General features: G+C 39.9%; 1 protein-coding gene across 1 annotated transcript in view; it reads left to right on the forward strand.

Moving 5' to 3' along the window:
• Window positions 1-2,940, forward strand: part of DEPTOR (DEP domain containing MTOR interacting protein) — a 78,761-nt gene extending 75,821 nt beyond the window's left edge. The window contains exon 9 of the mRNA XM_069854585.1: window positions 761-2,940. Within this exon, the coding sequence (XP_069710686.1) occupies window positions 761-889 (129 nt within the window). The 3' untranslated portion in view covers window positions 890-2,940. The remainder of the gene's footprint in view (window positions 1-760) is intronic.
• Window positions 2,941-20,619: the final 17,679 nt, after the last annotated feature.

Consider the following 20,619-nt stretch of genomic DNA (forward strand, 5'->3'; position numbering starts at 1 on the left):
TATTGGACAGAAAACAGCATCTGATGACTTTCAATGTTTGAATTCCTTATGGCTTTTAATAACAAAATATTAGCATATTTGAAATTAATTAACGGGCCATACTTGCTTAAGAAAGCCCAAACCTGTTCACATAAAAAGAGCTAGGTCTGTGTAGGAATATCTCCTGAAAATGTCAGTGGCATTTTAATCTGTCCTAGTACTGACTTCAGCTTCCATGGTATTATTTCCTAGAATTTGGGTCCTTTGAATTCACTTTGTACCAGTGGAGATTCTGGCACTGAATCTAGTGAAGTCATCATCCAGACTTTGCTCTGATCCTGGAAACGTGATGCATATTTTTTTCTGTGATTACCAAAAGCTGTCTAAAATGGATTTTATGAAAGCGTGTAAGACAAATTAAGGACAACAGACTATTTGCAATGGCCAGAGCTGTCTTGTCCCATATTGTTTGCAAAGCACCACTGACATCAGAAAATATCATTGTTATAAGAAAACTATCGTTGTCATAAGAAAAGTGATGGATATAGGTCTTGAAAACTCCAGACATTTGAAAGCTGCAGTGATATTTCAAATAATTTTATGGAAAACTAGCTAGCCAGTTTAATTCTAAGAAATGTGTTTTTCTGAGAAGAGCTGAATGAGGTGGTATGAAGAGTTCTGGAGTTTTTGCATGCCCAGGAGTTGATAGTACATCTGTATAAATAACCTTACAAAAAAAAAGTAATACATAACTTCTTTTGCTGCTCACTTTTTTCCTCAGGTTTGCCAGTTTGTCGTGTCTGTCAATGGCCTCAATGTTCTCCATGTGGATTACAGGACAGTAAGCAACCTCATCCTGACCGGCCCTCGAACGATTGTGATGGAAGTGATGGAAGAAATAGAGTCCTGATAAGAAAAAGAAATGTTTAGTGGACATTTTTGTGAGAGAAATCACAACAACCACAGAGCTGTGTGACACAAGGAGACAAAACATTGCTGTGTCTAAATAGATGATTTTGCTTTGGGGCGAGGGGGCCTCTCTTTCATTTAACAATAATAGCACTGGTGATTATGCTAAGAAATGAACAATAGACACCAGCATATTTTCACTGAGGACTTTTCTTTGCCCAGTGGAGACAAGATTAAGGCCTTTTGGTTGCCTTTCCAGAAATGTCTGCATTGGTTAGAATGGTTTCCCACCTAAGAGACCGTGCAGACTTCCTCACAGTCCACAACTGGATCAAAGCACTTCAGGAGATGAAAGAACCAAAGACTGTGGGGTCACGATGTCACAGATGGTTTGCACGACATATTTACGTTGGTAAATATCCTCCTAGTGTCCAGTGTTGTCCCAGTAGCATGTGCTGCTGCAGTTGCTCTCTCCTTGGATTGAAGACAGCTGACTAAATGCTGGCTGGATTGCAGTCAAACACAAACGAACTACAAATGTATGGAAAAAAAAGGTGTTCATTCTCTGGTATGAATGTTTGGGTATGACCAAACACACAGATAATTCTAGAAGGAAAAATATAAGCTGTGCAAATGAAAAGTGTGAGGGACTGTTGCAAAATCTGGCCTTTGAAAATCAGGCTATTTGTTTAGATGCCTACACACTGGCGTAGGTGCTCAAGCATAAGATATTGATTTTTTTTTTCCTTTTCTGTGAAGGAAAGGTGTCTCAGTCTTGTTGTTTGTCACTTTGGAGAAATTTTGGACACCTTTATTCCTAGAAGAAGAATATTTGGTGGGTTGAAGTGGGAAATTCAGTGTTAGCATTAGGAATGATACATCCAGAAGCTCCAGAAGGTAAAGTACACTTCAAATTGAAGCAATGTACTTGAATGTACATTAAGCTTGTTTAGCACTTTCCAATCATCAAATGTTTTGCAAACTACAGACTTGCCAAATGAGTTGCATTTGACACTATTACTGATAAAATATTGTATTTAACTGAACCTTGATCTTTTTCAAACAGTAGAATTTCTGTGCTGAATTAATGAAACAAATCTTTTAAAGGAATGTGTATACAAACTCCATATTCTGCTGAGTTAGATGACTCCTCAGCTCAATCGTAATTGAACTGCATGGGTTTTCTTTGATCTTTGAACTGAGCACTCACATTCATGTCCAGAAAAATATAAATATATATGCAGACTTTCTCTGCTGTCTAAATTTTACAATTAAAGCTTGACTTTCTATATAAGTGTACCACAAATCCTTCAGTTACGGGGTGGGGAAAATATTTTTTCCTCAAATAATTTTGAAATATGTTTTATATTAAAAATTGTTCTCACTGAATACATTGCTCTTGCAGTATGTTTTTCACTTCTTACTCAAAACACTTCTACATCAGAGACAGCAAGTATTCAAAATCACACATGCCTCCAGCTTTGCAGGTGAAAATCCATGCTTTCTTTGTTTCTGATATAGTATATCTGCGGTTGGTTTTTCACCATGAAAATTTCTCGTGTTCAACTAAAATGCAGCAGTGCGGGGAGGTGTAAAACTGCAACCGCTAACGTGGTACTAACCAGGCACAAAGGTGTTTGGAAGATTCTTCCGAAGTGTCATTTAGTATGACAGCCCTTTATCCCTATTGTGCCCCCCCAAAATTTTGATACACATTTATAACCAACAGCAGATTATAGTTGGCAGTTAATCTAAATAAAATACATAGTTCGGCATGTAACACTGTATGATATTGTAAGAACTGTTGATGGTATCCACTAAGAACAGTTGGGGAAAAAATCCTGTTGTCCCAGAAATGTGTCAAGTATGCTAAAGTTTTTCAATATTGTGAATTTAGGAATGCTTCCTTGAATACTTTTATTTTCTTTCTGGGTTGTTGTAGTGGCTTGTTTGGTAAATACTTTGTAGTGCTTTAAAATATAAATTCTACATGTAAGGCTAGGTTAAATATTTAAGTGTGAAGGCTTTTCTTAGTAAAATGCTAATGATTAATGCCATGTGGATTCTTCCATCATACCATCTCTTGCCTTAGTTAATATTCTGCTACAACTTCCCCATTGCTTACAGATAATTAAGAAACTGGGTCAGAATTTAGCTTAATAATGCATTACAGAGCGCACTTTAGACTTGAGCAGAAAGAGTGGGGATGGGGGCAGGGAGAAATCTGTGCATATCATTGTGTTACAGATTGGAGATGGCATTTTCATTTGCAAGTCTCTATCACAATCTGAGCCCCGTTCCTTGCCTGCTGTTTAATGGGGATTGCCATATTGTGTTCTCAACATGATTGGCAATCCGGGATTGAATTAATTCTTTCCCTCTTCAATGTGACAAAGGTATTCAAATTATCTCTGCAATGAAATGTTGTATTTGGAGGAGAGGGATGCAGAGTTAACAATTAAGCTATGGAATGTATCATTTACAATCAAATTGCACTTTGTCTGCACATTGTGATACATACCCTCTAAGACATCCCGCAGGACTCGGTGTCAAACTCTCATACACATCACAGGGCATCGAATTTTGGACGTAATAAGCATGCTGCTTCCTGCAATTATTCACAGAAACGAGGCATTTCAAGAGCTGCATGAATATCAGAGTGTGGACTGAAGCAAGAAACCAGAGAGGGAAAAAAAAAAAGGCATTAGCAGTAATGGATTCATTAAAAAGATAGGCATTTTTGTAAGATTCTCTTATGTGATCACATTTATGGTTACTATAGGTCTTGTGAGACTCTCTAATAGGTCTTTGTGCCTTAATAACACAGATAAGTGTCACTTCTCTGCACATGTATATTTGCAAGTCCATAAAGTAACATCTTCAAGCAATATAATAATTAATTAGATGCAAGCGGCAGTTAAGCTAATTTGAGGATTAATTTAGTGCCATGTTTCTCCAGGTTTTTTTTCTGTGATATTTCCTACAAGGTACATAGTTTTTATTATCTTTATCAAGATGAAATACTGTAAATATACTATTGAACACAACTGGTCCCACAGCTAGTCTCATGGAAGGCATTTCACTCATGAAATAATGGAATAATCAAGGTGTATCAGAACTTGATTGTTTGCGGTTTGGGTCTCAATAGAAGCTGAAAATAAAATTGTCAGCATTAAAAAGACATAGTGGTGTCATACTAGCATCTGCAATACCAGTGGGTCTGTCCTACTGCTCTCTTCTATGAGGTTACCTTCAGGAAGAGGTTTGGGAGGAACAAGTCATGCAGGACAAATGTTCGGCTTGATATTTTCTTCCCATTCTGGGTATATTCTCACTAATGACTACAGAGTGCAGGGGAAGTGTCAAACACTGTCCCACAATTACTGGTTTAATGATCAGTACTTCCCCTTAGCATTGTTTAGACCTCTGAGAAAATTGCCCGAGGGTAACCCCGGGAATGAGATCAGAGTTTGGGCACAGAGGTGTGGGCTGTCTTGGGCTAGACTACATCACGCTTCAAAAAAAAAGTGAGAGACCTCCTAACCTTTTACAATAAAACCACCTTTAAAGGTTTCCATAAAATGCACTTTTAAAATCTGTCTTTATTTGGTGAGTGATGTAGCTTATATTTTTCACTTATATGTGTTACATATGCAAACAGAAATAGTAACTGCCAATGTAATAATTCCTTTTGTATACACACAGTGCAAATAAAAACATAATCAATGTTCCACAGAAGCTGAATGATCTTAAAACATGAGATTTCTCTATAAACTTGTGCATAAATATTTACACATTCATTTTGTAACTGAGCCATGAATGCAAGAGACAATCTAAGAATTTCAAAGAGTGCCACAATGAATTTATACTATAAGGACTTAGGCTTTATACTTGCAATTCCTTAGTAAAATTCAGAAATATTCAGAAGGGAATAGCTATAACTATGAAACTGAATTTCTTCTAGGAAAATGACTGTTGTTTTGCAGTTAGGTATCCATTCTCATATTGTCCATGGGAGCTGTGAATTTCCAGTACTGTTGAAACCCAAGCTGCATGAGCCCACACTTAAAATTAAATGCTTAGCTTTGGGACCATGCATTTGAACCAAGTACTGTATGCTAGGTAGCACAACTCATTACATTGCCTCTTATATAAAAATGCGACCATACACACATAGCTTTTCCATCTTATCTCCCTGTAGCTCTTGCTGAATTTAAGAGTACAACAGTTGCCTACTGGCTTTTGTGTGGCCCTGTCAAGGAATAATCATTACTGTTCAGAATTTGCAGGTGATTAGGACCATAAGAAATTCTTTTAACCTGCAACTCCTTTCTTCTGGTCCCAGGGTGCTTCTACCTGGAGACCTCTATGGAATGGTTTTGAGATTATAGTGTATGGGCAGCTAGTCACATGCAGGCCACTTCAAAGAGGGGATTACATCTCTCCTGAGCAGCCGAGCACTTTCCCTGCTGGAAAATGCTCCTGCTCCTTCTGCTGCTGCTGCATACACCTAAGCAGGCCAAGCTGAGAAACCCTGGTGTTAAAGATGGGCTGTGCCCACCACGCTGTATTCTGGTTTCTTTCCTATTCTTCTAATACTTTTGCCACACACTTAACATGCTCCAACTTTCTGTTTCCAGCTCAAAATTCGGTTGTTTAAGGTTTTGATGGCCCTGCTTTCTTTGTCATTTTTCCTAGTTTGTTTCTGAGTGGCTCTTTACCATGACCATCATAACTAGCTTTTCATAAATTAGCAGTGCTTGTTTATCACTCTGAAGATTTCAGGAAAACAGGTGAAGTGGCTGCTGCTTTACTATCAAATGATAACTAACATATGAAGACTTGAGGTAGGAGAATACAATAAGACAGTCACTGAATAAAATTCTTTTGAGGTATATAATACCCCCACACCTACTCTAAACAAAGCTTCATATGGTTCATAACACCATATGGGCTATAGCTTTCATGAACTCTCTGATTACAGAGTGAAAAGTTGAGAGACTTCCTAACAGTGGTGTTTTCCTCCTGTCCTCTGGAGGACCTACTATAGACCCTCTGCTCCTTTCTGCCATCACATCCCAGCTGGACCACAACCTCCCAGCTATAGCTGCACTTAGAACCACATAAACTCACATCTTCACTTCAAACTGTAAATGACTGGAGAATTTAACCACTAGGTTTTATGTTTTCTTCATTAGGTTTTAGAAAATGCTACCTAAGCAAAACCTGCAATATGATTCTAGCTGGGAAATACATAATATGCACAAAGCATTATTTTTTGGAAAAAAAAAATGGAGTTAGCTTGTTTTAAAATTCTTTTTGATGATTTTAAATTAGATGCAAAATGAGCGTAGAACTCAGAAGGGCACCCATCAGGCAGGTGAAGTGATAGAGTGTAGCATGGAAAGGTCATGTCCCAATAAGTTTCTTCACAACATCACAGAGGAGAAAAAGACTGTAGTTTTATGACTGAATTTACAATTTACATCTCAACCCTGTCTTCTCAATAAGGATAAAGTTGTAATTTAAACCTTTGCATTTAAGAACATTCAAGCATAAAATGCATTAGATAAGGACATACTAAAGGTATGTATGTTTGTGAAATAGTTCAGTTTCAAATGGAACAAGCTATTAGAACAAAACATTCCTTTAATAAACAATTTTCATTTTCATTGTGAAGTAGTTGCAACATTTTTTCATATCTTTGAGCTCTAAAATCTTATAAAATATATATATGTGCAAACACTGCATGCATTGACTAAAAATAAATACACATGCAGAAAAGCAGGTTTGACTGAACAGTTGCTTTGTCGACAGAGTCCAGCATCGGGGCTTAAAAGGGGCTCTTCATGTTAATTAGCAAAATTAACATGAAGTGTGATGTTGAGCAAAGCCTGGGAAATACGAAGTGATTCCACCCAGAAGAAGAGCTTTGCAGGCTGCAGGATCAGGAAGTCATTTAATTGCTGTTCTCAAAGTGACCTAAGAGCCTTGCTTTACCTGCAAATATATAAGATAAAGTTTTCTTAAAAATCATTTCAATATTGCACATGGAACTTTACTTGGAAAGGAAAAAACATATAAGTATTCAATATCTTAATGTTACATTTTCCTTTTGCCTGTTTTGTTTCATAAACGGTGTCTGCTCAGCTGCTTTTTGAAGATCATTTACTGTGTCCTTTTGTTTGTTACTGTAGTTTGGGATGCTTGTCTGCTTTGTTTGTTTTGCCAGAATCAACAAGATCCTGTTTAATATTAAAAATATTCACTATCTCATTTTCTATTACCCTCAAGCAGGCAAATCGTCTGTTACAAAATGCTTAAAAGAATCATTTACAAAAAGGGGCTGAGTTACCCTCTTAAATATTCAAATTTGTTTCATTACCCACTGTACATGTATCTGCATAACTGTATTATTCTTCATTCTCCCAAGAGAATGTTTTCCAAGGGTTATTGATTCACCTTCCTTACAGCAGCATCAATATTCCACTCTAGAGACCACTTAAATATAAATTCCCTTGACCTCATCTCCTACATAGTCACAGAAAAAAGTCTTACCTTCTGGTTCAGTTGGATTTTTTTTCTAGAAGATGATGTCACAGAAAACATTTACGTTAACTCTCGCTGATTGCTGTTCCTTTTGCAGAAAAACCCAGAAAATCCTGTCATAATGTGCACAGCTTCAGGGAACTACGCAATAGAAGAATAACAATTTTATGATCAAGCTCAAATTGTCCACGTTTTAAAGGTTCTTGATGTTACTCTTTTCCAGTAGTTATCATGATTAACTCCTAACAGCGGGCTTGTAATTGCAGTGGTGACTTTTGACGTGTGGGCTAATGCAGCTCTCTTTTCTCAGATCTGCAGATAATTTGAACAAGCACCACAGCAGGGTGATGGTGTCTACTTCTCCTTATCTAACTGGAATTTGAGCTCAGAAACCAGGGGCTTGGTTCTGTTGCACATATGTAAATGTCTAGTGCCATCAAAGATGGTATTTGAGACATTCTTATGGGAAAGCTTGCATCCCTTGAAATCTAGCAACTAAAGCCCCTGAAGATGTCTTAAATCTTGTAGGATATCTCAAATGGTGCTTGACATCTATGTTTGAACAACTGAATGACACCCTTAATAATCACCACTTAATATCAGCCTATTCAGTTGTCTTACTGCTGGTGATTTTGTTGGAGTTTCCTCGCTGTATATTCAATTAGTGCTGTTGATGGAAAAGGACTCCCTGGCTATCCAGCCAATTCTCTGAGAAGCCATTGCACAATTGTATCTTGCAGAACTGACTGTGGTGATGTACCATTGTTATATTTCCCAAGAAATTAATCGCTGTTCCTCTTATGTTTTTTGTCAAGCTACAAAATGACCTCTCACTCAATGGCAGCCTTCTTTCTGAAGTGTCTGTCACCAGTCAAAGGGACCAGAGCTATATGTCAGTTCAGCTGTAATCTGCATATATAAATGATAATACATAATTACTCACTGCATGTTTCAGCATGTTTGGGTGTTACTGTTCTTAAGCTGAGGAATTCAAAGTGAAATTTATAAAGAATTTATGTGCTGTTGTAGAAAAAAGTTCATAAAAAATACCTGTTAACCCACAAAAGTTTAGAGGGTCATCAGCATTGAAGATTTCACTGGTAGCTACCTAACATGCTGTGACTGCGTGCCCTACTCTGGCTTCTGTGTCTTCATGTTCAGTAGGTTTTACAATTGGTAGCACATCCTCAGGCCCCCGACTCCCCCTTTCTCCAAATGCCACCAGGCAGGCTCTGGGATTTACAGCTGAGAAGGTAAAATCCACATAGGCAACCTGGATATCTAAAGTCATCCAGGAAGCATGTGGAGCAGCAGAGCCAACACTCACTCTCTCAAGACCTTGGTAGATCTGCTGCCTGTCAGACAACCCTTCTACTCCACAGGCTTCAGAGGAGGAGCAAGGCACAGACCTTCTAACAAAAAAAGACAGCAGTCCCCTGTATTGAATGCAACCCATGGGCCCCGGGGCTGAGTAAAAATATTACCCTTTATGTATTTTGAAGCTTCCATAGCTAGAATTTGTTATTTGCAACCCAGTATGTTCAGTTTTTGTCAGGCTCTCATCACTGTTGTGTCAGGTAACCATTGTGTGCAGCCAATAAGTGAGCTCCTCAGCCTCACAGTCCTCTCTAAGCCCCTTTCCAAGCTCCCCTTCCTCCCAGCCTTTCTGAGCAACAGGCTCCTGCTGCAGCAAGTCTCAGTTCCAAACTCTGCAGGCTGCCAGCTGAGCTTGCCGAGGGCTGGATCAGGCCCTGATCCCCAGATGCTGTACAACTGCTCAGCACGGCGTATGGGAGGATGTGGAGCCCAAACAGCACGCTGCCTTCTGCAACTGGCCCCGTGCAGCTGGGCTGTGCAGCGAGAGCCGTGTTTACCCAAGCAAAGCCACAAAAACTGTCTGCGGTTCATAGAGAAGGCAGTTGTACAAAACACCCTCAACAGCACATGCAGTTCAGGGCTTGATTTGTCCGGCACAATCCTGCTCATCACTGAAAAGCAAGCGTCAGGAAGCCCACAGGCTTTTCATGGGAATAACATCATAGCTAAATAATAAGCATTGCTACACATCTTACAATACTTTTAGTAAAATAACACAAGTGGGAATTTGTAAGTATATATGACATGTTAGCATCCTTTGCATGATGACAACTGTAATACATGGGTTTCACTCATGTAGAAAGACTGAATTATAAAGAGTTCAGATGTTTGATTTTTACCTCCGTCAATAATTCTGAGTTTGTTACTGACATTAATCATGTACAGAAAGCCTTATAAATCTTACACACTCACTAGGCAAGCGAGGAAAATTAATATTAGTTTAACAAATAGTGCTGCAAATACTTTGAGAATGCAGTTAGGCAAATGTCAATAGTGAATACAAATATTTATGGTGAGTTTCTGTTTTATATATCCACTTGAAAATCAGGAATAATTCCATTAGCTGTACAAAAATGACACTTGACTATATGAGCAGAAGCAAAATTACAGCTTGGCCTTTTATTGGCAGGTTGTTTTTAACAGCAGAAAGGGTAAAAGGCAGTCTCTATTTAGGAAATTATTTTGTGAATCTGACCTTGCACAGGAAATGCAGCCTTGTTGACCATGACATATTATTCACTCTGAGAAGCACTGATATGAGCATTAGATTCTCTAAATCACCCCACTAAAAAAAACCGAAAACAAACGCACAAAGAAGAGAGTGGATGCTCAGTGTGACTCCAGCCAATACATAAATATACTGTTCCACCAGTACACAAAGTGGTTACTCAGTGTCACTAAAGCACCAAGTCTTGTTCAGGCACTTATTTTAATGGGTTACTTTAAATGTGGCACACTAGGCTCTCACCAAATACTGTGAATGCAGAAATTAATTGTAGCACAGCACTCTTACAATGTTCATCTGTTTGTTCCTCTGCTGAGAAAATTCCATACACTATCAAACGTACACAGCAACCTGAACTTGCTTGTCCTGTCTTGTGGTTGTAAGACTTTCTGAACATGGCAAAAGGCCACAGGTGGAATTTTTTTAAAAGGTAAAAGGAGGTTGTACCACAGTGGAGAAACTAAGCTGCTCTTCACTATTTTTCCAGTTACTTAATTTCTAATTCAGAGTGCAGGTAATAACTACCCAAGTTTTTAAAACTATCAGCAGATAGAATGCAAAGAAAATGAACTTCAGACTGCAGAGAAACACAACTTTAGGAAATGTCCCTTTATGCTTAACAGTTGATGTCAGTAATTAAATGCATAATTACTGCCTGTTCCTCTTTTAGTGACATAGTACGGACACAGCGAATGCACAGACATCTGGATGGCTCTGCATGACCTGGTGGAGAACTGCACAGGGAGAGTGTCTGTGTGTGAGAAATGAGCCTGAAGTTTATTGTGTTTCAAAAGTGCTTGTAACTCTTTCAAAAAGATGATCCTATCCTCCCTCTTCCCTGCCAATAAGTTTCATTCTTGATTTTAATGGAATACAGTCAAAACCCAAACAAGTTGCTTTTATTGTTACGTAGATTCAAGTCCTCACTGTATATTCCTACAGTTTGTGTATCTTGATCCAGTGAAGTATTATTTTACCGGGAAAGGCTCATTACCCCTAGTCCTCACCTTTCTCTTTTTCAGCTCCTCAGGAAGGCTTTCCAGGCCGGTTGTCTGAATAACAATGGAGAGCAAGGAAGATAAGAGGAGGAGCTTTCCAAAGATTAATGTCAAAGAAAAGTCTGACTTCCCCATGGAGCATTCCCTGTGGTATACGGGAGACAGGGAGGCAAGTTGCTCCTTTGACTGGCATAGAGGAAAAAGAACTGAACAAGTTAGAATAGGAACATGATCCATCTTGATTTAAATGATCTGCTGCACAATTATCTGTGTATTTGGTCTCTTACGCAGGCTAATATTAGCTCTAATGAACCAGCATATGCAGAAGCTATACAAACATAGTTTGTTATTACAAGGACTCACATGCTCACTTCTCAGTGCAAAAGTATTCAGATCTTCCAGATTTTAAGCACTGATTCTGCAAGTCAAAACTTGCTGAAGGGACAGATAAGCTGGTGTCCCAAACAGTGATAGCTCCTCTCCATATGCTGAATTATTGTTATGATTGTTATTATTATCAACACTGTGAAATGCCCAGTGGCCTAAAGTAGATGTTTTGGCTATTCTTCCAAGACTGCAAACCTTGGAATACAGGTTTTGTTTGTGCTAGAAAGTGAAGAATATCTACTATTTCACCAATGTCTATGAAGATTATGCTATAAGAAATGTTTTGCTCTTTGTGGCTCTATTTTCCTCAGGGCCTTGTTGTAATCTGACTTACCACTGCGCTAATTTAAACAGGCCTTGGACAAGCTTTTTTCTGTGAAGCATAGGATAAACAACATTATTGTAGCCAGTGCCAAGATTACTATAACATTTAAACTAGCATTTATGAAGGATGCCACCAGTAAACTACAGATTACAATAGGGCCCAAACAGTGATAATCTAAAGGAAACAGCAAAAACCCCATGACATGCAGATTACAGTTTTTTCTCAAAAAGCCTGACATGAAAAGTCAGTCACTACAGTTAAATGAACAACTACTGGAAAATGGAGTAGCATCATGGATGAAGTGTTGTTGAATATCTTATTTTTACCTGGGTTTTGTGAAGAACAGGGACTGAGGTGATGCAAGCTCCAGATGCTGCAAAAAGTTTCACAACTGCATAAACTATAGTCTTTGACTGTTGCGAGTGAGGGCAAAAAAAAAAGGCTAACTCAAAATCTTTTGAGATGTTATCTGCATTTTGTGGTTTTAGACTATTACTTCTCCTTTTTTTCAGCTTTCACAATACCCTATAATTCTTTAAGTCATCAGATCAATTGCTTTGGAGTGTAATTGCTGCCGGCTATTTGTTTAAGGGTAGTGCATACACTTACTTTCCTCTTGTGTAATTTCCTGTTATTTGTGGCTTTATATATAAGGCACTTAAATCATAGAATCATAGAATGGTTTAGGTTGGAAGGGACCTTAAAGATCATCCAGTTCCAAGCCCCTTGCCCATGGGCAGGAACACCTCCCACCAGATCAGGCTGCTCAACCTGGCCTTGAACGCTTCCAGGGAGGTGGCAGCCACAACTGCCCTGAGCAACTTGTTCCAGTGCCTCACCACCCTCATTGTGAAGAATTTCTTCCTAATGTCTAATGTAAATCTTCACCTCTCCAAATTAAAGCCGCTCCCCCTCATCCTATCACTACATGCCCTTGTAAATTGTCCCTCCCCATCTTTCTTGCAGGCTCCCTTCAGGTACTGGAAGGCTGTATGCAATACAGAGACCTAGTTCTGCAATGTGTGCAGAGCAGAAACAAAACTTTACCTATTTCTTCTCTTTATCCCAACAATTCTTGGCAAATCTCAATCAACAAAAGGTCACCTCAGTCTTAGGGACAGCTCACTGAAGACAGTTAGACGTAACTCCTGCACTGTAGGTACCACTCTAAGACTTCATCGGTAATCCTGTGCAGCACCACAGTCCATCCCATAGTAGCACCTTCTTCTCCATGGAGCAGTTTTACATGAGTTAGCTACTGCCGAGTGGAGCCCTCCTGCACAGAAGCTGAATAATACAGGACTTTACAGCTGATTATTTCTTGACTTTTACAGTGTGGATCAAAGCGTGGGGACTACTAAAGCTTTTTTTTTTTTTTTTTAGCAGACATATACTTAAATTTCAGTACACAGAAACTAGGAAAATACTAATACACAATATGCTAATACACGAAAGATATTTTTGTCCAATACTGCCCCCATCTGTTATAGCTTCAAAACTGAAAAAATGTTTAAAACTGCTGTAAATTCTCCTTCTCCTAGCTGACAAAGTGAGGTTTCCAGTATATTGATATTTAGTATCAATATCTATCGGCATAATTAGCTGACAGTTATTTGTGCTGCTTAATTGCCCCTGAAATATAAAATGGAAGACATACCAAATTCTCCAGTGAATATTTGAGCAGAAGCCATTTTATTGACCTGTTTGCAACCAGAGAATATTCATACTACTCTTGGCTTTCTCCATTCACATTTTGCACAAAATTATTCTGAAACACAGGCTACAATATTTTTTTTAAAATAATAGCTTTTTCTTCAGCAAATACAAGTTGCAGTACCATTTAAATTTCATAAATTTTTGCTAAGGTTTTGGGAAGGTAGTGTTATATGTTTAACATATGCTTAAATAAATATCAGAAAAGTAAGTCTAATCTTGCAAATTCCAATTGTAATTCTTAAAAATGTGTAAGGGAACAAAGCGCCATTCTCTGAATGTCATCATCCACTACAACTTCCTTAAAAAAAAAAAAGGATAAATGAAAATCAGGCTGTTTAAAACTGAAAAAAAAAGGATACATTTTTGATGAATAAAATTTGTGAGCAATATAAAGTGCTGTCTTAGAGGGGAGTTTTGTTTGGGTGTTTAGTCAGCAGCAACCCCCCACTATTTGTTATTATGCTATATTATTCTAGGAGACAACTCCATAATTATTTTTCAGAGCTTAATGCATAGATATGCTTTTCTAAAAACCTGCAAATAAAAAACCGGAACATTTATAGTTTTGCATTAATAGACAAGATGGAAAAAGGAATCATTGGGCAGCAGCATTTAACAATTTTTTCTCCTCTTGTACAGAATTTTACTCTTCTGGACCCATGTAACTAGGAAAGTACTTAAAGTGGATCGAGGCAGACCAGAGATGTGTAAGTAGAGCATACAAGAGCGTATAGGGTAGGAGCTCAGACAAGAAGCTCAGCAGGAAACAGACAAGAAGCTCTGGTTCTTTTATGTAATAGCTTAAGATACGTGGTACGTGGTACTTGGAAAGGAATTCTTCCTTGTTCCAGACATCTCTTATATTTATTACTCAGTGTATATATTACAGTGACCACAGTGGTATTGCTTCCAGATCTTACTGGGCTTAAATATTCAATTCAGCCTGGATTTCATTCCAAAGAAAATTACTTTTGGCACAGACAACTAGAATCTGTAGGTCTTCTGCTTATGGACTAAGAAATGGGGAGAACTCTGCCCTCCTTGTGTTATATTGTACTATTGGTAGTCTGCAACTTAATCTGTACTGCAGAATTACCCAGTGAAAAAAAAAACAACAAACCTGTGCTCACTTTTGTCACTCTAATGCTGTATTTCTGCCTACCTGTTTTCAGCTGCTGGTAGATCCAAATGTCATTAAGTCTGGTCTTCCCTCAGGACACCGTGCCTCCACGCTGGCAGGCTCCCAGGACCTGCCCATCAAATACAGTGTTCTCGTGGGATGACTGATAATGTCTCAACATGTTTTCTGGGAGCAGTGGTTACAGATTTTGTATGTTGACTTCAATGTTGTTTATCCTAACTTTAGTAAAGCTTTCTCTCATAACTTCCTCATGGATACATTGATGAAGTATGAGCTGGAGTAGACAGTGATGGAATCAAAAACTGTCTGAATTGCTGGTCTTAAGGGGTTGTGATCAGCAGCGTGAAGTCCAGCTGGAGGCCAATTACTAATGGTGTACCCCAGGGGCTGATTGGAGCCAATACCATTTAACCTCTTCATTAATAATTTGGGCAATAGTGGAGATCCCACCTTGAAAATGTTTGCACATGGTAACGAACCATGAGGAGTGGCTGCTGCACCAGAAGGTTGTGCTACCATTCAGAGTGACCTTGACATGTTGGAGGATTAGTGAAACATGAAGTTCAGCAAAGGGAAGCATAGGTCCTGCTGCTGGGGAGGAGTAACTCCAAGCACCAGTACACACTGGTGGCCAATTGCTGGGAAAGCAGCCTTGTAGAAATGGCTCTGGAAGTCCTGGTGGATGAGCTCTCCCAGCAATATGTCCTCACAGAAAAGCTGGACAACAGTCTCCTTGCCTTCCTGCGTAAGAGCATTGCCACAGGCTGAGGGAGGTGATCCTTCCTCTCTACTCAGCCCTAGTAAGGCTGCACCAGGATGCTGGGTCAAGTGCTGGGCTCCCCAGTACAAGAGACAAGGATTTACTGGAGTGAGTTCAGCAGAAGTTCACAAAGGTGTTTAATGGTTTCCAGCATCTTTCATAAGAGCAGAGGCTGAGAGAGCTGAAACTGTTCAGCCAAGAGAAAAGAAAGTTCAGGGAGTTCTTATCCATGTGTATAAATACCTGATGGAAGAAAAGCGAGGAGCAGGAGAAAGACTATTCTCAGGGGTGCCAAGAAACAGGGTGAAAGGCAATGGTCATGGATTGAAATATATGAAGTTTTATCTGAACACAAGAAAGCACCTATTTATTTTTTTTTTTTTAATCTCACTGTGGAGCTGGCCAAACACTGGAGTAGGTTACCCAGGGAGGCTGTAGAGTCTCCATTCTTGCAGATACTTATAACTCAACTTGACATGGCCCTGGCCAACCTGCTCTAACTGCCCCTCTTTGAACATGGAGGGTTGGATTAGATGATCTCAAGAGGTGCCTTCCAGCCTCAGCAATGCTGTGATCCTGCGTAGTTCTCCTGGGTCCAGAACACTCGCCAGCAGGATGCCAGAAAACTCTTCCTTCTCCTTGCAGTGTGAAGGAGAAGGAGCACATAGGAGCCCTCCTTGTCCTGTGAGGTAAGGTGGGCTCCCACTGTATGAGCACATATGTGCCTCAGAGAGGATAATGTCACTTCTCATCCTGCTGGATGAGGGAAAGGCTGTGGATGTGGTCTTCCTGGACTTCAGCAAAGCCTTTGACACAGTTTCTCACAGCGTTCTGCTTGAGAAACTGTCAGCCTCTGGGCTGGACAGGCGCACACTCTCCTGGGTGGAAAACTGGTTGGATGGCCGGGCCCAGAGAGTGGTGGGAAATGGTGTGAAATCCAGCTGGAGGCCAGTGACAAGTGGGGTTCCCCAGGGCTCAGTGCTGGGTCCAGCCCTGTTCAATGTCTTCATCAATGATCTGGATGAAGGCATCGAGTGCACCCTTAGCAAGTTTGCGGACGACACTAAGCTGGGTGGAAGTGTCGATCTGCTGGAGGGTCGGGAGGCTCTGCAAAGGGATCTGAACAGGCTGGACCGCTGGGCTGAGTCCAATGGCATGAAGTTTAACAAGGCCAAATGCCAGGTCCTGCACTTGGGGCACAACAACCCTGTGCAGTGCTACAGACTAGGAGAAGTCTGCCTAGAAAGCTGCCTGGAGGAGAGGGACCTGGGGGTGTTGGTTGACAGCTGACTGAACATGAGCCAGCAGTGTGCCCAGGTGGCCAAGAAGGCCAATGGCATCTTGGCTTGTATCAGAAACGGCGTGACCAGCAGGTCCAGGGAGGTTATTCTCCCTCTGTACTCGGCACTGGTGAGACTGCCCCTCAAATACTGTGTTCAGTTCTGGGCCCCTCACCACAAGAAGGATGTTGAGGCTCTGGAGAGAGTCCAGAGAAGAGCAACAAAGCTGGTAAAGGGACTGGAGAACAGGCCTTATGAGGAGCGGCTGAGAGAGCTGGGGTTGTTTAGCCTGGAGAAGAGGAGGCTGAGGGGAGACCTCATTGCTCTCTACAACTACCTGAAAGGACGTTGTAGAGAGGAGGGTGCTGGCCTCTTCTCCCAAGTGACGGGGGACAGGACAAGAGGGAATGGCCTCAAGCTCTGCCAGGGGAGGTTTAGGCTAGACGTTAGGAAAAGATTCTTTACAGAAAGGGTCATTGGGCACTGGAACAGGCTGCCCAGTGAGGTGGTTGAGTCACCTTCCCTGGAGGTGTTTAAGGCACGGGTGGATGAGGTGCTGAGGGATATGGTTTAGTGTTTGATGGGAACGGTTGGACTTGATGATCCGGTGGGTCTCTTCCAACCTGGTTATTCTGTGATTCTGTGATTCTCCAGTGAGTTGCCTTTTCACTGCAGCTGCAAGGAGGCTGTGGGTGCAGGAATTAGCAGCTGGTGCTCCAGTTCCTTGGCAGGCTGAACTCAGCCTCCCTGCTGCTCAGGGACTTTAATGTGTAGCTCAACTCACTCCATAAGTGGATCTGGATGATCTACGCTTGTCAAAGGACAGGAAGAGGGAGCTTAGCTCCTGGTTGTGTCTCCAGACTCATCCAGGTAACATCTGTTCCTCAGCGCTGGCCAGATAGGGGTTAAGCCATCAACTCAGATGTTGAAGTGTAAACCCACCTCACACATCTAATGGGATTCGATTTGATTCCAGAATGAAAACCCAGCTTTATGAAACACTAAACTAATCATTCTTCCCATTACCTTCTGGAACACTCATTGACACATGAACAGAAAAATACTGGATCAAGAAGTATTTGTGGTTTTCAATCTCCCTATGCTCCCTCTGCCCAGTTTTGCTCCCTTTCCTGCATGTTTGGAATGGCAGGACCAACCCTGAACTTGAACAGCTACACTTCAATGGCCATGGCATCAGTCTGGGTTCCTACATATCCCTTACACTTACCTCATCATGTGTAATAAACTTCAGATGAATAAACCTAGCAGCTCACTAAAGTGCTGACAGCACTGAAATCTTCTAAAAAGTATCAAGGAAATGAAAATGACTCATCAGACACTTCGATCAATAGTGAAGCTAAGCTGGACTATTCTGGCAGTTCCTTCCTAAAACCAGAGATGTAGAAACCCACATTTGTGGGGCTGGTACCAGAGAAAGAGCTGCAGCCCAAAGAAAGTCAGCAGAAAAAGTATTTCACCAAAAAACAGCTACACTTTTCACAAGTTATTTCACTGCATAGTCATGTTACAAATGAAATTGTGAAATTGTGTTACCTAATGAAGACAAGAAAATTTATAAAGGAAGCATGGCCCACATGTTAGAGACAGTTTATCACAAATACGCTTTTCATTAAAATGTTATTTTTTTCTCAAATTAAAATATTTTAATTTGAGCTGAATACAATCATAATTTCTTCTCCAATCTCTCAGCACAAGAGTTCATAAATCATTTAATTATTGCAAGTGTTGACAGACTGATCTTGGCAAACCACCTTCCAAAGAGCACTGTGTGTACCATAGTATTTAATAAGAATTACAGTTTGTAAAGCGTAAGTCATCTATGCTTTACCTCAAGTATTACTTCTGTCTTAGCATTCTTTTAATACCAAACCCAAAATTCTAGTAATCATTGTTAGGGCCTAGGGACTAGCTCAAGTTATGCAAATGGATTTTCCATAATAAAAATCATTGAATGTGACTGGAGTTTTTGGACACTGGGGGAGAGAGGATATTTAAAAATCTATGTCTCTGTCAGATATATTAGTTTAGGACATAAAAACACTAGTGACCTTTAAAGAATGTGAGACTTGACTACTTAAATTATTTGCAATTTAAAAACATCCTCAAACCTGATATTCTTTTTTCCAAAAAGTCTTGTGACAGATGGCACCACAATTAACATTGCGTTTAGTAATATATCAGAAAAAAATTGGAAAAATGTTCTAAGTATATCCTAAAACCCAAATGTTTTAAAAAGCCAATGATTGGTATTTGTAGTGTAAGTCTTCCCCACAGCCATTGAAAATATAGAAAATATCTTTTATTTTGTTTTCTGGTCAATTCCTACAAAAACCACTGTCAGTGATCCATTACTTGGTTTATTCATACCATTAGATAGATATTCAGCCTAGTTGACTTTGAGCTTACCCGCCTGTGCTAATATTATTCTTTGTGGCACTGGCATCAGATTAGTGGAACTGTTTTCAATATCATTCCCATGTAAGTCTATTTATAGAAATGTTGTGGAACTTGTAATAGTCAAGCTAAGGATGATCAATTGGTTTGAATACTTTTAAAATGAGGTGGCCGTAAGCCATTGTTGTTCTTTTGAAATCACAGTTCAAAACAGTGGAAGGTAAGTTCATGTGGCCAATTCATATTCAGTACATTTCTCCTCAAAACTCTAGGGCTTCTTTTTGTTTTTTTTTTTTTCTTTCAGGAAGTCAAGAATGAAGCATTGGTAAATCATTTGTACATTAATGCTGCACATATTCTGATCTTACTCTATTTCCAGATATACAACTTGTATGGACTTTTTCAAGGAAGCTTTACTGACTTTTAGCTTTGAACCTTTGAACAACGTGACCTCTTCTTTCTAGTTATGCAAGGAGATCTACTGTGCTTTCCAGAGGAAGCTGAGTTAAGCTCAATGGTATCAAGCATGATTCCCTCTAAAAAGGGGACAAGTAGGGTGAAAATAACTTTGTTAATCAGGAAAACAGGCTGACACAAATAAAAACAGCAGAGTTACCCTTGAAAGTATAGACTTTGCATAAATATAAAATATTAATATAACTTCTGATGCAAACAGGTGACTCAAAATTAAAGTGTAAAGCCATTTGAAGGCTGCAGAGCGTTTCACATTATGTGTACTGGTGAGTGGGATCCTCAAGTCTTTTCACTGAGTCCCAGAACTCTTGACTAGATGCAGCCACAGGATGGTGCTCATGGACTTTACATACTACCTTACAAATCCGGGGAAAAAAAAGAAAGCAGTGAAAAGGATCCAGATTCCCTTTGGCAGGCTGTTTCTTGTCCTACCCAGAAACACATAAGCCAGCAAACAGTCATGGATTCGGCTGATTTATCTCTCTGCATTTACTGAGTCTTCCACGTCATTGCAAACAGACCTATTCATCTGCTTCTTGTGTTTTGGATATTATCGCTTAGCTAAATGCGTAAATTAGGGACTTGAAAATGTACAAAATGTATCACATTTGGCATCAGTAAGCTGAACATCTTATTGCTTCTGAACAACCATTAAGGAATTGTTATTTGCAAGCTAATCTCTTCTTGACTAGCACAAAATGTTGGAGTGTTGACCTTTACAGACAGCTGGCAGTACAGTAGAATAAATCAAGAGGACAAGGTCTCCCAGATTCCTAAAGCTAGGAGATGCTTTCTAGATCTAGGAATGCCTGTTAGTCTTTGCTATAGAAAACAACGGGACTTGAAGAGTTTTTCTAAAGCTCAAACACTTCTGCAGTTTCAGTGGGAAGATAAGTTGTGCACTGTGAATGTGGACGAGAGTCTGCAGGACAGTGAATCCTACTCAGCTACAGAAGGTCCTAAAGTCCTGCTTTACAGAGCCAGTAAAGCAGTCATCTCCCTGAGACTTGCTGCCTTCCCCTTCCCTAGAAAGAACTCCTACTTACTCTAAGAAAGTGGTGAACATCTTTTTTCACCTGTGCCT

Source organism: Phaenicophaeus curvirostris, chromosome 3 (genome assembly GCF_032191515.1).
Source record: "Phaenicophaeus curvirostris isolate KB17595 chromosome 3, BPBGC_Pcur_1.0, whole genome shotgun sequence".
NCBI lineage: Eukaryota > Metazoa > Chordata > Aves > Cuculiformes > Cuculidae > Phaenicophaeus > Phaenicophaeus curvirostris.